The sequence below is a fragment of the Natator depressus genome, chromosome 5, assembly GCF_965152275.1.
Source record: "Natator depressus isolate rNatDep1 chromosome 5, rNatDep2.hap1, whole genome shotgun sequence".
Classification (NCBI taxonomy): Eukaryota; Metazoa; Chordata; order Testudines; family Cheloniidae; genus Natator; species Natator depressus.
The window spans coordinates 119,561,447-119,579,670 of record NC_134238.1 but is presented as its reverse complement, the minus strand read 5'-3'; the positions used below and the strand labels follow the sequence as shown (position 1 = coordinate 119,579,670).

The following is an 18,224-nucleotide window of genomic DNA, read 5'->3' as shown; positions in this document are numbered from 1 at the left end:
GTTAAACTAAATCAATTAAGCTCTTGACTCTCTCTACATGGTACGTTTTCTGATCCTTTAATCATTCTCGTGGCTCTTCTGTGAACTCTTTCCATTATTTCAACATCCTTCAATTGTGAGCACCAGAACTGGACACAGTATTCCAGCAGCGGTCGCACCAATCCCAACTGTATGGACACTTTTTTCCTATTCAAGAGTCCCCTGCTTAGTATCTCAGGATCAAATTAGCCCTTTTCGCCACAGTGTCACAGTGGGAGCTCAAATTCAGCTGATTATCAAATGCCCCCTCCCTCACACCAAATCTTTTTCAGAGTCTGCTTCCCACAATAGAGTCCTGTTTGGCCTACGGTCTTTGTTCCCACACCCATACATTTGCATTTAGCCATATTAAAAGGTATATTGTTTGCCTGCACCCAGTCTACCAAGCGATCCAGATTGCTCTGAGTCAGTGACCTGTCCACTTCATTCTTTACCACTCCCCCAATTTTTGTCATCTGCAAACTTTATCAGTGATGATTTTGTTTTCTTCCAGGTCATTGATAAAAATGTTAAGTCACATAAGGTAGAGAATTGATCCTTGCGGGACCCCAGTGGAAACACACCTGTTCGATGACGATACCCCATTTACAATTACATTTTGAGACCTATCAGTTAGCCAGTTTTTAATCCATTTAATGTGTGCCATGACAATTTTATATTCTAGTTTTTTAATCAAAATGTCATGCAGTGCTAAGTCAAATGCCTTACAGAAGTCTAAAGTATAGTACACCAACAGAGACATTAAATTCATTGGAAGCTGTGGTGCCTTGCACTTGTCATTCTTTGGCCCAATGAGAGTTATGACCAAGTTAAAAACTTAAGTGGAGGCTTTGTGGACCAGCTGATAGACATGATGGTTGTTTGCTACCATGCCTCAATACAGTGTTGATAATTCTTACACAGGGGAAATAAATATCCTGCTTCATCCTCTCCAATGACTAGTCAGTCTCTAATGCTAATTTTGTATGATTATAGAAATTCTAGTAACAAAGCTGTAGCGGGTAGATGCATTCAGTAGGTTATTGGATCTATGCAAACTTTGGGCCAGATCCTCAGTTGAAGTCATTTACACCTGCTGAGGATTTAGCCCAGTGGTTCTCAAACTTTTGAACTGGTAACCCCTTTCACACAGCAAGCCTCATAGTGCGACCCCCCCCCAATAAATTAAAAACACTTTTTTAAATATTTAACACTATTATAAATGCTGGAAGCAAAGTGGGGTTCGGGGTGGAGGCTGACAGCTCATGACCCCCCACGTAATAACCTCACAACCGTCTGAGGGGTCACGGCCCCCAGTTTGAGAACCCCGATCTAGCCCATAGTATTTGTTCCTGCCAGCCATGTTCTTTGACTGAGAACAGTGTTGACGTAGAATAGGTTAGCAGCTTTAAACCAGTGATGAGGAGGGACAAAGGGGACGTAATGGAGGGAAGGATGTTCTCTTTGCTCTCGGGTTTTTGGTAGCTTAAAGCTAACATAGTGCCGATCCAAAGACGAAATATTAAACCAAAAGGCCAGATCCAGCACTGAAGTCAGTGGAACCATGTTTATTTCACACCAGGTGAGGATCTGGCCCTAGAACACTGAGACTAAAACAAAATCCATCCTGTTTTATGTTAGCCTGAAACTAAGGCCCAAATTGTGCAGTCCTTTCTAAAGCAAAACTCTCCTCTACTGGCAGGGTGGTTTTGCTCAGATAAGGGCCTCCGATTTTTGCCCTGAGTTTGGTGACTTTTGTATTTACTTTTCATATCCTGTTAGAATGTTACTTCTCCTTTACCCTGCACTTCTCTTTAATGCTCATTCCCGTTTTCTCCTGCTTCTGCCGCTGCTCGTCAACGCTCCCCAGTTCTGAAGCTAAGAAAGCACCACTTTTTATTTCCTATTGTGCTGAAGCTAAAAGAGCGACTGTGTTCCTTTGTTCCTTCTGAACAAGTTATCAAGAAAACCTGGGCAGTGGTGCCGCACCCCTTTGAGATCTTGTCCTAGGGCATGGTTTATGCAGTCCGAATCCCTAACACCTCATTTAAACCATTAGTCCCCAGCTTTGTAGCTGCAGCAGGATCAATAGGCCATTAGTGCCTCTGGGGAGTTTTAGTCAAGAAGTGGTGCGGGGGTTTTATTGTGTAAACATATTGGTGGCCGTGTGAGCACCACTTCCCTCTGCTGGATGGAATCAGACCTGCTTCCGTTTGAATGGTCTTGCCTTCTGATGGTTTACAAAGAGGATATATTTCAGAGTAACAGCCGTGTTAGTCTGTATTCACAAAAAGAAAAGGAGTACTTGTGGCACCTTAGAGACTAACCAATTTATCTGAGCATAAGCATGCATCCGATGAAGTGAGCTGTAGCTCACGAAAGCTTATGCTCAAATAAATTGGTTAGTCTCTAAAGAGGATATAAGTAGCTTTATGCAGATCTTCAGTAATGTAACATTCCAGTAAACCTGGACTGAGCTCTAGGCATGCACAGTTCCTCCCCATCGCTGCCAGGAAAGGAGATATGGCTTCAACTCAATACTGCGTGTGCTGGCTTGGTTTCGCCTTGAGTTTGGGGGTTTGTTGATCCACAGGCTCAAAAGAAATTAGAGTGCATGCAAACTACAAGGCAAAAACAAAGCTTTGCCAAACCCCTTCTTTCCCCAAACTGCTGAGTGTCCCTGAGCTCTAAATGCAAGTTTGGATCCTAGTGTTAGACCACAGAGAATATTCTCATTTAGCGCAAGGAACAATGATTTGTAGCTGTCTGTCAGGAGTTGTAGTCTCCTTACTGCATATATGCAGCCTAGCTGGAAACCCTGACATCTGTGAACGAGTCCGGTCATGGATTGTTACAAGCTGCAAGACCAAGTAACCTCTACTCACCCACCAACCGGCAGCTAGGTTACCTTCAGCTGCTCTTTGTATCTAGAGTCCTCATTCTTACAGTCAGATATTCTGATATTTGCCATCAGGATTGGAGCCCTATTGTGCTGGGCTGTCTATAGACATAACATAACACAGTCCCAGCCCCAGAGACCAGACAGTCTGTACAGGGCCAAGACATGCCATAGATGTGTAGAGCACTCTGGTGGGGCAGGGGACAACAAGGGTGGCAGTAATGGAAATACAGGGCTGCATGCACTAGCTAACCTGGACACTTTAGAGGCATCCTAGTTGGTTTGGATTTTTCAACCTAAATCTTTAAACCCCTTGAAAATGTTTCTCATGAGGGATCTGATTGAAAGTCCTTAGAAGTCATTGAGCATCTTTCCATTGATTTCAGTGGGCTTTGGATTGGGTTCAAACTTTAGATCACCCATGAGGTTCTTCTCTGGCATTGGTTAAGCCTGGGAACGTTCTAAAATGTTTGGTGAGATGTGGAGGAGTGGGGACAAACAGCATGCGGAAGGAAGGATCTGATGGAGTATGTCTGAGATTTCCTTTTATTCCCCGAGGGGGAAATTCACCCTTGTGCCGGTGGCAAAGACCAGGCCTGTGTATCACATCATCCCTGTTTAGGCATGAGGTGTGTGGTTTTTCACCCAGAGGACTCTGTGTTCTTCCATGCATGTGTTCCAAGCAATGGCTTTTTCATTGATTTTGCTTCAATCCAAACACCACAGCATGCAAGTGTGAAGGAACCTTGTGTCTACAGGTAATGACACGTTTAAATGGTAAACAGTCTGCAAGACAAAGAGCCAGATCCAAAGCCGATTGAAGTCAGTGACAAGGCTCCCATTGTCTACAGTGGGCTGGAACTGTGCCTCAGATAAGGTTCATGTATGTATGTGGTTACCTTGTGCTGTACGTAGTCCCCGCATGAGAGAGTGAAAATGGATCCTTCGTAACCATCCTCCCCCTGCTGGCTGTCACTTGACCTGTCTGCATTGGGATGGGGAGTATGCAGATATCCTGAGTTAGGCCTGCAGAGATAGACTTGACTTCTCCACTTCTTACTTAGGCTGCTGTATGAATAGTAGGATTTAAACAGTCCAGCTTGGACTTTATGGGCTATTCGGTGTAACCCTTGCTCACACTGGCAAGCCCTTAAAGACATAAGTAGCCCGGGTTATGCTGCTCATGTGATTGAGTAGTGAGTGTGGACGGCATCATTTAGCTCTATGTGTGCTAGTAAGTATGGGTGGGGAAAGATGGATATTAGAGAGGCGTGGAAGAAGGCAATCAAATGAAGTGGTGTTTTTTCTTTTCCAGGTCCTTGAGGCTACCAGGGTGAATCGCAGGAAGAGTGCCCTGGCATTGCGCTGGGAGGCTGGAATTTATGCCAACCAGGAAGAGAATGAATAATCCCCTTGCAATAAAACGGGTGTTCGGAACCGAGATACCAAAAGAAAAAGAAAAAGAAAGCAGCAGCATTTAATCCCATATTTATTAAAGATACAAGCAGCTCACTGATCCACAGAGACAGGATTGCTCCATCTCCAGGCACCATTAGCGAAAGAGAAAAACCCACCCACAAAATCCGCCCCCCTTTCCCCACCCCCCACCCCCAAAAGAAAGAATGAGAGGATGTTAGGCATGGACTGGTCAAGGAAGGGTGTCGTCGCCGTGGGCAGAAGCAGCAGCAGACCCATTGCAATGGATCAGCATGGGAGGCTGAAGGAGTTGGCAAAAACTCAAGGCAGGGCAAATATATGTGCTTCCTTCTAACTGAATTTCCAGCCCTGCTTTGTATCAACGAGAGTTTGGCCCAGAGTAGCCTGGTGTGTCACCAGGCTTCCTTTGGACTTGCCTGCAGCTTCTCCGTCATCCCACCTGCTGCATTAAGAATGTTAATGTTTGGTTTACCCTAGATAGCCATAAAATGCAATGATTTTTTTTTTTGCTGTTATTGGGGGACGGAGGGGGGTTGCTGATTCCCCCCCCCCCTTTTTTTTTCTTAATTTATCATTTAAAAATTGGAGGCTGTTATTGGAAATGTACAATCCATGTTTTGCAATCAGAATATTTAATAAAGCACCCCATTCGTTGCAAACACAATCTGTCCGTTTAGGAGAGAGGTAGAGGGGAATTCCAAGCCAAACGGATAACCTTAGCTTTAGGATCCTGTATATTTGCAATATGAACTGGTCTCCAGTTTCTCAGTGCATATTTCCATAACTGTTTCTAAATATACAATCTGTATTTAGCGGGCAATGACTGTTTTTATGATGGGTGTGGGCAGAGACGTATGTACAAAATGAATAAAGTTTGAATAACCTGAGTCAGAAAGGTAAGGGGGGAACACACACAAAAAATGACATTTAATTTTTACTAAGGCAATAATTTAATCAAGCCAGATGCTGGCACAAACAGAGGTATGAAGCAATGGAAAAAAGTTATGTTTTTAACTATATTTATATAGGGTAAAGGGCCTTGGAGTAAATGTAGAGTATGCAGGTTTCCAGGAAATAAAAAGTTAAAGAAGGTAATAGAGAGAGTGTGTGAGAGAGAGAGAGGCAAGAAAAAGGATTATTTTTGCTGTTCAACCAGTGTTTTCAGAGCTAAAAGCAAAATAGAGAACCTTTAGTTCGTGCATAGGCTTGGAATCAGTGACAAAGGGTGTTGTGTGTCTGGGTGTGAGCGCGCACATGTGTGTGAGGTTGGAATTCTAGAATGAACAAGAGCTATGGGTGTACAGATTTATTTTCTCCAGAGCTGTTTGCTAGCTATAGGGGTGAGTGAGAATTTCTTTTTTATGAAAAGGGATATAAAATGGCACTGAGCTGATACAGTATTTGTAATATTAAAATTTGACCTGAGATGGTATTTGCATGAATCACAATTGCGAAGTATTGAGCAGTTTTGTAATCTGACATTTAGAAAAGAAATGTGGTATTTATTCTTGTGCTTTGTATTCATATGTAGTATAGAGGCTGCCAGGTTTACTCTTTCTTTTCATGCAAAGCAAAACAATACGTATTTTACAACCGGGAACCATAATTTCTGGACTAGAAATTATCAAGTTTAGGAGACATATACATGTATGTATTGTTTTTATAAACCTAAAATTATTATTTTAACTTCTTTTAAAATAAGCCAAGAGGCTGATTCTCCCCTAAATCCCTCTTCTGTTTTCATACTGCTCTGTGACCTGATATGGTGTTTTATTCTGAGGCTCACCTAAAACAGCTTTAGATACTGTGAACATTATTCTGGTGCTTTTATTGGGCAAACACAGAGCTTGCAACCAAAAGATTTTTTTTTTTTTAAATTTCTTTCCAGCCTGTGGTTTGACACGTCGCACATGTTCCTTTAAACAGTCAAACATTTTGAAGCCTGTGTTCAGGGATTGTAGTAAAAGTGGCAAATAAGCATTAATTAAACCGGTTCTATGAATTGCCTATTAACAAAAGAAAACCCTTTTGAACTGGACAATTGTCTTGTATTGATTTCTTTAAAGTGAATCATACTTAAGAGTATACACATATACAAATAGACCAGCTGTTTGGAAATGCAAATCTAGTCGATTCGGACCCGGTTCAATAAAGGTGTGTTACCAGTAGATTATAGGAAGTATAATTCCACAGACTCAGTAGTCTGTTGCCCAGCTGATGGGCAGGTATTGTTTGTAGTAATACTTACAGGAGTTGCACACCTGTATTGAGAGGGGGTTTGGATCCCTCTTGGTTTGAGGAGAGCATAGATGAGTCTTGGAAGGGGCTTCTCTAGCAATATTACATGGTATCAAGCTGTATGTCACGAGTGGCTCATTACTGAGAAATAGTCTTACATCAAGGCACGTACATTTGAACTTCTCACTGCAGTGGTTGGATTCTTACAGCTTTTGCTCCCTTTGAAATGAATTTGCTTCTCCCTCTGCGTGGTTGCAGTTACCTAGGGCTGAGGGCATTGTCGGAAGTTCCTGGCTCTCTCTCACCTCTTAAGACACATGCATCTGTTGTTTTCTTGAGGGATTATTTTTTGTAAGTAAAAAATAAATACCTAAATAAAACATTGGCTGTCACTTCTTCAGCTTGATATTGCTTGTCACGGGGCATCTCCTGCTTTGCGTGCTCCTTCCCCTCAACCCCTGCTGTGAAAATAAAGTCAGTCTCCTATAAAGCCGGTGTGGTTTTGCCATCTTGGAAGCCTTTGCGCTGGGATGGAATCTAAGCCGCATTTTCACATACCCTGCAATAAAAAATGTTTGCGTGCACCAGTCCAGTACCGCTCCCTCTCTACCATGCAACACTTTCTCTTCCAGAAGTTATGGAAACAAAATCATCGTGGTCAGCAGCACATGGTTCAGTGCTATGATACCTTAAATGCTCTGCAGTTTACTTGCTTCTTCTTTATTGCAGTTGCATGCTACCAAGCATCGATATCTATAAATAGAGGCAGGCCTACATCTCTCTATATAAATCAATCAAATGCAACAAAGGACCGCTATTGCCAAATTAATTTGGTCTCCACAAAAGAAATTATAAAAAAAACACCTTTTCTATGACAAAGACTGGTTTCAGTGCATGTGTGTAATGAAAAATAGTTCAGCATTGGAATTGTAACTGTCCCGTTTTTGGGTACAAATGCAGGTTTCCTGAGTTGTTGTTTCGAAAAGCTGCTCGTTTTGGCTTCATTTTGCCCCTTATCCAGATTATGTGAAAGTAAAAAGAGTAACAGTGGTTTGGTTTACATCCAAAAGGTGGCGCTGTTGTCACGTTTTATCAACCAATCTGACCAGCCCAGGTTTTCTGTATACATTAACCACTTAAATGTTGTTATCCTGCTTTTGTTTTATAGTGACTGTGAGTCAGACAATGCAAGTATATTGTTATTTTCTCATTAAAACAGAAACCTGTGTTGAGTTTCTATAATAATAGCTGTTCCTTAAAAATACTTGCAATGCTCTTTCATAGGATTGGCAGGTAAAATTGGAGGTAGGTACCATGGGGAGGAGAAATATGCTCTCATCCCATCAACACAAACAGCTGCTAAAAGTAATGTGTTGTGTGGGGTCCTAAATATTGTACCTGCTGTTCTTTTCCCACAGTTTTCAGTCTGTCTGTTGCTGTTTTTTTCATCTAGGTGAGCGGAAAGTCTGATCTATGGGGGGAGGGAGGTAGTACCGTATGACTGGAGAATAGCTAATGTCATACCTGTATTTAAGAAGGGGTGTGGGAGAGTGATTCGGTCAATTACAGACCTTTTAGTCTGACCTCAGGAATATGCAAGGTGTTAGAGCAAACTGTGAAGGAAAGAATAATGGTGTTCATAGCAGTAAATAGTAATGGGAACGTAATTCAACATGGGTTTACCAAAGGTAGATCACGTCAGACTAATCTGATTTCTTTAAGAAAATAACTGATTTTTTAGTTGAGGGAAGCGCAGTCGATCTCAGTAAAGCATGTGACACAGAACCGCATGGGAAATTATTAGTTAAATTAGGGAAAATGGGGATCAGTACAAGCATCATAATGGGGATAAGGAATTGGCTAAAGGGGAGAAGGCAATGGATGGTGCTGAAAGGTGAATTATCGGATTGGAGAGCGATTACTAGTGGTTCCTCACGGTTTGGTCATTGGACCCATCTTATTCAATGTGTGTATTAATGATCTTCCCACAAGAACAAATGGATATAAACTGGCCATGAACAAATTCATTTAATTCTGGCTAAAATATCAGTGGCTGAGCTTGCCCCCTAGGGCCTGACTATATCTACAGACACCAGGCCACCGAGTGATTCTCTTCTAGAAGTAAACACCAAATACAGTACAATAGAACCTCAGCGTTACACACACCTTGGGAATGGAGGTTGTTCGTAACTCTGAACGAAACATTATGGGGGTTCTTTCAAAAATTTACAACTGAACATTGACTTCATACAGCTTTGAAACTTTACTATGCAGAATAAAAATGCTGCTTTCCCTTTATTTTTACTCGATTTGCTTTTTTTTTTTTTTTTTTTGGTCTCTGCTGCTTCCTGGTTGTGTACCTCTGGTTCCAGGGTGTGGCTGACTGGTCGGTTTATAACTCTGGTGTTTGTAACAATGACGTTCTACTGTACTTTGAGCTGGATTCTCAGCTGCTGGAAGTCAGCGTAGTCCTGTTGACTTCATTGGAGCTTTGCCATTTTATACCAGCTCAGGATCTGGCCCTCTGTACTGAGAGGGAATACCACATTCTCATATTATTTATGGGCCCAACTCCCATTGAAGTAAAGAGAGAGACTCCTGTGACATCGATGAGAGTTTTATTGAGCCCTAGGTGTGGTCACTTGACTGTAGGTTCTTAGTAAGAAGAGCTAATGCAGACATCCTTTCCGTAGATTCAGATATTTTCACTTGTATAGACACTATCCAAAATTCCTGCAGAGAAAAGTCAATATTGGGTATGGATTTCCTGTCACATTAATCACGTACAGTGACAGGATGTAAGAAGGGGCTGGATAGTTTCACAGTCCATGCCAATAGGTGGTTATCCAAGCTAAAACTGGACAATGCTGTCAGCTTTTAATGACATAGGGAAAGAAAATCTTCCCCTCATTGCACCACACTAAAGGAGACAGGATCCCAGGTGGCAAATCCAGTGTTCCTAGCTCACAATGTCTTTGAATTTTAGGACATTTTAAAATGGGAAACTGCACATTTGAAGTCTGCAGTGGGACAGGCTTTAGCACTCTTTAAAATAACCTTACAGTGTCAGTTTGTTCCACTAGTCCAGGAGTTGTATAACAAAACTGATTGTTACCAGCTGTTTGTGTTTAATGCTAGCATCTAGCACTTCTAAAATCGCTGTCATCTAAAGCTGCCAAAGCACCCGTCCAATTTAAACTCACTAAGCCTTAGAGCACCCTGACAAGTAGTTAAGGATTATAAGAAGCTCACTGAGGCACCAGGAATCAAGCCAGACCAAGGAGTCATTTTGTCACCCCTGCCCTGTAGCCTGGGGTTGTTCAGTGTCCAGCATATACGTCACTCTCAGCTGTGTCTGTGTGCGCTGCAGCCAGCCTGCTGTGCTTTGGCTCTTACCAGCCTTCAAAATTACCTCAGGGTGATCCCCAACACACACGCCCAGTCCCAAATTTCCCCCCAGAAATGTATTACTTCAGCCATCACTGAAATGCAGCCGTGTCTGGGGTGGAACAGCTACACTAGAGAAATGAGAAATGAAGAACTCCACATTAACTGAATTATAGGGTGCGTTAAGCTGTCAAACTATAATCACAGTGCTGACCAGAGCACTAACATTACCCTTATTGGCACTAGAAGAGCCACGGGAACATCAATGACCACAACAGACCTCGACTTTGTTTCATCACAAAGAAAGCACGTGCAGCAACAGAGTGCCCCCTAACACAATGCTAGGGTATCTTCTGAGGGATGAGCAATACCCACCAAATCACTGACCCCACTTCCCCACAGTGCCTATAGGAGTTCCTTGAAGATCTCCCAACCAGGGCCTGACCCAAAGCCCATGGAAATCAGTTAAAGGACTCCCACTAGCTTCACAGGGCTTTTGCATCAGACCCTAACCATTGACATGGCCTAGCCCACCTTATCATATGAAATCAGCGAGGAACACATCAAAAAGGGAGTGTAGATGTAGGTCCAACCATGCTGCAAGACAGACGCAGATGAGGGCCACCAAGTTCTATTTGCCACACAAGAAAGTTTGGTAAATTACTCTTTTCTTGACAGTTGACTGTTTTCCTACAAAACCTACCAATTGGGATTTTCCAACCTGCCCTCAAAGCATCTGGGCATCTCATAATGTATCTCACAGTGATAAATAGTTTTTTTCAGTGCTCTCCAGCTAAGTGTTTGCTTGGGCTATGGCCTGCGAAAACCAGAGAAAAGCACAAGGCTTGTTTAAATTGCACAATTCAACTTGGTAACAGACGTGCCCATCTCAGGAAACGTGTCAGAGATGTTTTGTTCCCAGCTGTAGCATGCCTCTGTGTCGAATATTGAGCATTCTTACATGATATATCCAGAGTGGCTGGAAGATCGATACATGAAGGCTGATGTAGCTTCAATAGAGACCAAAGCCAAGACTACAACATGGTCACAGATTTTAGACAATTGTTAAAGGAGCTTCCAGTTCATCAATCCTACCAAATGGGTACACTGGACTAAGTAAGTAAGTGTAGAACCCAGATCTGTATCTTTCAACATCATAAATTCATCCAGAGGGGTTTCAATTCTACGCCAGTGGCTGAATGTTGATTCCATGTCATTTCTAGGATATAGCATTTGGGAAAGCCCCTGGCTAGGCCAAGAAGCTGCCTGTGAAATCAGAACACTGCCCCAATCATGTGTCTGCCCACTGCAGAGTATGGATTGACTAGTGCACTGAAGCGGCTGGAATTTGGTGCATTTTTAGAGATGCCCACCTGAGTAGTTACCGTGTATGAATAACGTTGCTAATGGCCAAACAGATTATGAAGTGGAGCAAGAGGTTCTGGCTTTGCTGCCCCTAGAGAACGTTCATTGTTGTTTGCTCACGCAGCAGAGGTGGGTGCTGAACATCTCGAGGATGGCGGAGTTATCCCAGGGGCTGGCCTGGCTCTGCTCTGGACCTCAGCCCACATGCACAGCAGTGGCCATGACCCTGATTGAATCCCATTCGTCCTGTAGTTACTTTGCTAGCTGAATGAGGCCTGAGCAAGTCCAATCACAGGACCAATGCAGCACAAGGCCAATCTAGTGTATTCTATTTGAGATGAAATTTTCCTGTCACCCCCACCATCTGCAGTCACCATCTTCCTATTTAGCAGGGGCTTGACAATCTCTCTGTGATTTTGCCCTAGCCACCTCCTCACCTCATCCTGCACCACGGGCGGCAGACTCTCTTTGAGGCAGGGCCTAGTAGACGGGCCTAAAGGCAGAGGAACCAACGCTCGGTAACAGAGGACCTAGGCCTTAAGCCACAAATTTCAAATGTGGATTTGAACTTAAGCAAAAATTCAAGCGTGTTCAGCTCTGGACCCATCTCCAGTTTGCAACCCAGGGCTCAGTGGGGGATCCCAAGGTCTGAATTAATTTTTTCATGTACATTTAGTGCTCATGAAAGAGACATGATTGACAGCTGAAGGCTCAAGACTGTTGCCAGCCACAAAGTTCAAAAAATCAGTTGAAAAATCGTAAGACTTTAAAAAATTTGATTGGTTTGGTTTTTTTGGTCTTCTGATTTTTGAACTCCCCCTTCCTGTCCCCAGTCTGCATGTGGGACATTGCCCACTCTCACAGATGAACAGTGACTGAGTATGGTGGGTTTGGCCCCCAACTGCAGGAGAACTGGCTCGAAAAACCTAAATGAGCTCAAGTGACATCAATCTGTAAACACTTCTGCTGATGGTTCAGCGGGCTCACAGCTTCTCAAAGCCCCAAATGCCAATTAATTCTATGCCTGTCTCCAGTCCTTCAAATAATTATGGACTCCCGGCCGCATCTCACTTCCATTGACTGCCCTCCAGTCCTCACATCTGCCAGCCCCACATCAACTTTTTCCATCCATCCCCACATCGATTCTGCATCCTTAGCACAACTCTGTTCTTTCTCCAGCTGTGGTTCTTCGCTCCCTTCATCCCAGGCACTGAGGAGTGGGGTCATCGCTCCTCCAAGGGCACTGCATCCCCTCTGTCCCAAGCTTGTTGGGGAATGCTCAGGTCCATCAAGCCTGGCTTTGCAGAGATACTGAGTTGGAGCAAGGGAGGAGCAGCCCCAATGCGTGATGAAGTCGTGAGAGTTGGCAACACTGACCCAGCATAAGCACTGGCTTTGCAGCCTTCCTCGCCACCGCGCTACAGCATGAAAAGAAAGTGCAGGTAATTTGTTATACCTCTTTGGCACCTCTGCTGGGATGGCCACCAGCAACGCCAGCCAGTCTTGTCTAAAGTGGTCCGGATGGAGTAAGTACCTATAGGCTGGGAGTTGGATTAAGAGCACCCAACACCTAATGCACAAGGACTTCCAGTTCCACCCTATGACCTAGCAGTGAAATGCTCTGTGCCCCATTTCCAAACTGCCCCTCCTCCCCCCAGCTTTTCAAGAACCAAATTGATAGGGTCCCTTTGAACCCCAAATGCTACGTTTAAAACAAATACCTTTCTGCCACCAGGGGCAGCTTGCTGCCTTGCTGTCCCTTGGGGGAGCTCAGCTGAGCTGTGAGCCGCCAGAGCGCAGGTGGCAGCTGCCTGAGGTATTGGGGTTGGAGGAAGGGCGGGCATCTCTCCTATCCCTTCCTGGGCCCTTGACTCAATGCAGGAGAGCAGTTGGGGGGTGCAGATGAGAAAAGAAAGCCCCCTTTGAGATGCGTGTGTGTGTGGGATACACATGAGGAGAACACAATCCAGGAGGGCGTCACCTGGTTAGGGAAATGGGTGAGGGGAGGTCTAGGATTCAGATGATGAGAGAGGGAGGGGTGAGAACCACATAAGATAGAGGAATCCCCAAAATGCACTCAGGTATGGGCCAGGGGCTCCTCCCCTGCTAGGCATATCTAACCTCAGGCTCCTGGGCGAATGATCCAGGGCCTCTGGCCTGCCCCAAACCTCGGCACTCGGTGACACAACAGTTTGGGGTGCTGCCGATTCCCTGGCCAGAGGACTCTCAGCTGGGAGAGTTTGCAAACACTGGCAAGACAGATGGCAGAGTTGCCCCTGAAGTTGCTGGAGGAAAAGACAAACCACTAGGTCTCCCCATCTCCAGTCAGAAGAAGTGTACAGGCAAGGGGGGGGTGCTTGTTGTGGGCTGGGATGTTTTGGGGGTAGAGGGAACTGGCACCCCATTGGGGTGGGGCACTGGCTGACTCACAGACCGTTACACACTGTGGTATTTAAACTAGTCCTGTTAAAAATAACCTGAAAGCCACCAGAAGCTAGACTGAATCCTCTGGCACCTGAAGGGCTAGTGCCACCTTATTCTGGAAATTGTCCATGCACAACTATTGTAATGGCTGGCAATCTCCAAGCAGGCTCATGTAGCCAGTCGCTTAGCAAGAAGGGAGGCTACCTGGAGGCTGGGAGGCAAAGGCAGGCTCAGACGCCAGCCTCTGCTAAGATGCCACAGACTTTCCCGTCCCTCCATTAGAGATGAAGCCAGTTCCTCTCAGCCAGCGAGGCGACAGGTGAAGGGTGGTATATGTTAGGTAGTCAGGTTGGAGGTAGGAAGCATCAGCATGTTGTTAGCAATACATGTGAGCAGGGAGAGTGGGGCCCGTAGCACGGGGAAGGTGGGCACAGATGGAGGCAGCTGGCCAACCGTGTGTGCCACACGCCGTGATGGGATGGCTACAGATAAGGGAAGGAAGGCGGAAGGACTCATGCTGGGGTGTGGGCAAAGACAGGAACTGGGCCTGTTTGGTCCCGGATCATCAACAATATTGAGGTGCTTGATTTCAGTGGGCGTTTGCCTAAGTATCTTTGAGGCTCTGGGCCTTGGTTCCTATCCCTTTAGAAATCTCATGAGTGAGTCTATCCTGACGGTTCCTGGGGTTAATATCAGAGATAGAGCTGAGGCACAAAGTTTGGATCCAGAGCTGACTTTCCCTAGATTTTGGGGAGCATTCAGAGCCAGAGATCTGGTTCATGCCCACGTACAGCTCAATATCCAATATCTCAGAGCAGAAGCAGTTTTGTTCTACCAGCCCCAGGGTCAGCGACAAAAACCAAGCAGCATCTGAAGGAGAAGCAGCCTAAGCCAGGCTGATGGGGAGCTCAAAGTTTGGCACGAGCTATAGTTTAGCCCAGAACTAGTAGTAATGTATGAAATGAGTTTACATAGTGTGCACCCATTAACAGGCCTGATTAAATCATTATTAAATGCCATGTTGACTTTGGTCCCTGAGCTAAGAGCTTCTGCTCCTGGATGTTAAATTGTGAGGGTAGACAAAAACACCAAGGTGTGGCAACATGTCATGGCTCTGCTCAAATCCTGCTACGTCTGTCCCCTTCTCATAGACAGATCCACAGCAGAGTGAAATGGCAGAAAAATCAATGAGAGAAAAATGGAACTGCCCAAAAGCTACCCAAGTCCCTTAAACCTCCCTTACTGCCAGCTGCGCAAAACAGACTGGGTCATACGGATCTGTGTGCAATAACAGTGCCATCTAGAGGGCACACTAGGTTGTACAGAAGTAGGTGCTTTATTTCCAAAGAAATATCTCTGCTGTCCAGTCCTAGGAAGTTGAGCTGAATGCAGAGGCTGGCTGTCATGTATATACCCACCTGGGACTTGCATCTGACACACAGTGCCATACAACAAAATCTCTGAAGGGAACTAAGAAGCAATGAAGCAGCAAGGCCAGCTGAAGCAACAGACCCAAACAAAAATAATCAGCTTTCAGTGAAGTTATCCCCTTTCTTTCTCGCTCTCTCGCTCTCACGGAGTACCCTTGGTGTAATACATTAGATAGGAGTTGGCATCGGAATGCAACTCTGAAACCAGACTCAGATGGACTGAAGTGACATAACAGGTTGGGTAAGTTATACACCAGTAACTGGGTATCACTTTCCTGCCACAGCGGCAGGTAGGGGTGCAGCAAAGAACAGGAAGGTGGTAAGAATAAATAGGTGTCCCCTCTCCTTACTGGCCCTTACACCTGCCTGTTAGCTGCTTTTCCTGCTACGACCCCTTGGCATGTCAGTTATGCCCACTGTCCAACATTGCCCTTGACAGCCTCTGAATGTGGGCCTCCAAATTTATGAAGCTAGAGGCAGGAGAGAAAAATCTGGAGGAGTGACATGTGCCCCTGTAGTCAGGGTCATAATACAGAGCTGCAGTATCAGTGTTCCTCTCTAACAATGAGCTGTCTTCATTTAATGGATGTTAGTTTGTCTTGGTGGGGGAAATGGAAATAAAAGAGAGTCTCCTGTGCCAGCCAATTGATGATGCCAAAACCCCCTCTCTCATGAAATCTGAACATGCGGCATATGGCTCAGTTTTGGTTTAACACCCAGGATTCCTAGCATCCAGCTTGGCTAACAAAAACATCTCTCTCTCTCTCACTAGGCTCCAGATTACTAGGTTGTGCAAGAGGCATCAGATAGGTCAAACCATTCCGGGACTGCTGCACTAAGAAATGTTTCTGGGTCAGGGTGTGGGGAAAGAAAGAAATCAGGTTAGTTATATAACATGGCTAAACAGAGATCCATGTTCCATGATGTGCCCTGTTGGGATAGTCTACAGCCAAAACTTGCTCGCTCTCTGTTTCAGGTTCTAACTACGAAAGCAATCAGAAGGAAGGGTAGCTTTATGTGACACTTCCTGCCTATGCAACAGTGGGGAGCCACCACATCCTGTTACTGCAAAGTGCTTCCCTATTACCAAATGGAGTTACAAGAACTGGTTTTATTTTGCTTTACTAAAAGTAATTATCAGTGTTGTTAGAGTTATGGTCTTCTCTCGGCCCAGGAAGGCTTCTTACTTACGCTCCCAGCTCTTTGGGGCAGGGTCTGTCTTTTGGTTCTTGTTCTGTGTGGTCCATGATTGAGACTCCTGGGCACTATTGCAATACAAATAACAATGTTAGCAATGGCAGCTCCAAAAGAAGGCAGGACTTGCAGTCGGGGAAGCAGGGCCCTTTCAAGTGTCCCACATTGGGCACCCAAAGATGAGGCCTACAAAATCACTTTTGAAAACTTAGGCCATAGCTATTAAATACGGTTTAGGAACTGCAGCCTCTTCCCCTTTTCAGGACAACGAATCATCACTAGTTAGCATGGCAGAGCTGGACAAATGCCATTTGCCAACATATGTCCAGGTGTCCTAATGTTGAGGCCTCCAAAATCACTAATTACTTTTGAAAATTGAAGCTTTTAGCCATAACACACAGGAAACAAGGGCCCTGAGAACAGTGCAGCCCCTGCCCCCTCACTTAGAGGGTTCAGTCTGAATAACTCACACTTCCAGGGTCTACATTCCATCCCGCCCTGAACCCCTACCCTCCACCCTGCTCTGCAATTAAAAACCAGCGGCTGGCCCATCCCAGATGACTCGGGCTCACGCTGAGAGGCTGTTTAATGGTTCAGCCTTGGGCTGGAGCCTGGGCTCAAGGGCCCTGAGGGGGCCTGGACATCTACACTGCAATTAAACAGCCCCTTAGCCCGAGCACCAGGAGCCTGAGTTGGCTGGCACAGGCCAGCCGTGGATGTAGACATAGCAATGCGATGAGCTCATCCTCAGTGCTCACTTCAGGTCACGGGGCTGCATTCTGTGTAGTCCAGTGCAGTGGGCATCCAGGCTGGTGCCAGCTAAATGTGGTTAGACAAAAGCTGGCATCTAGAGAGAGGCCAGAGCTGATTTACTGCAGTTGGTAAAGGAATGACTCCAGCTGCCTTACACTGGGCTGAGCAAAGGCCTTGAGCTGTCATTAAATGCCCCCATAGTTTAACACAATGCCCAAACTAGGGAGTTCAGAATATGAACAAATTAGTGAGTAGCACTTAGCACGATTCAGCTAAGGCTTTCAAAGCACTTGTGGACATTACTAATTATGAGTCATTAAATGGCAATGAAGCCTCCCAGCCCTCCTGTTAAGTATATCCCTGGCGAAAGGTGGAGTCTCCCAACACATGCCGTGATGACGTGTGTGTCACAGTTTGGATACCCAGGTATTGTGTGTAGGAGGCAGAGAGAACTCAGCCAACCCTCTTTAAGTGGAAGGGGAGAGGGGCGTTGTTAAAGCTAAAGGAAAGCAGGGTAGCTCACCCAGTTTGCTTTCAGCAGCAAGGCTCTGAGGCAGAGCATCAGCACAGGGCCAGTCCCAGACCGTCAGTGATGTGCATCTCCCTTGCACCTCACCTCCATGTGCTCTTCTGGTTCAGCCTTTCCTCCGTTTGTTTTTGGTCTTTTTTCAAATGGTTCTAGAGCAGGAATTGTTTACACCTAAGTGCCAGTCCGTGCCCAGTTCCTGTTTTCATTGAGCATTGACAGAAGGACGGATACTGCCGAGAGGTGCAGGCTGTAGCTGTGCTCACCAGCCCACTTCCCCATCCCCACCCCCTCGCCGACAACTCCTGACCTATTACTGACAGGAGGAGGTCTCCTTACTTGTACCAGTCTCCAGCCAGGCCCGGCCCTGTCAGATTAATCTTTTCTCTCTCAGCCTGCGAGTGAAGGAGTTCTCATGTCAATTCAGTTCTATGTTTTTTCTGGGTGACCCTGTGATTTTATGATATCCCAGGTACCATGGAACTGAAACCTGAGGTGCTCAGATACTATAGATACAAGAATCTATATCGAACAGACATAGAACAGCGATTCT

At 45.3% G+C, this 18,224-nt stretch overlaps 1 protein-coding gene across 6 annotated transcripts in view; it reads left to right on the top strand.

Moving 5' to 3' along the window:
* Positions 1–7,713, top strand: part of PALM2AKAP2 (PALM2 and AKAP2 fusion) — a 388,863-nt gene extending 381,150 nt beyond the window's left edge. For 3 of the 6 annotated variants that reach the window (XM_074953532.1, XM_074953533.1, XM_074953535.1), the window contains one exon: positions 4,233–7,711. In XM_074953532.1, coding sequence (XP_074809633.1) covers positions 4,233–4,325 — 93 coding nt within the window. In that variant the 3' untranslated portion in view covers positions 4,326–7,711. Of the gene's footprint in view, positions 1–4,232 lie in introns of all 6 variants that reach the window. The other 3 variants (XM_074953529.1, XM_074953530.1, XM_074953531.1) reach the window with 2 other exon arrangements.
* The last annotated feature ends 10,511 nt before the right edge of the window (positions 7,714–18,224 follow it).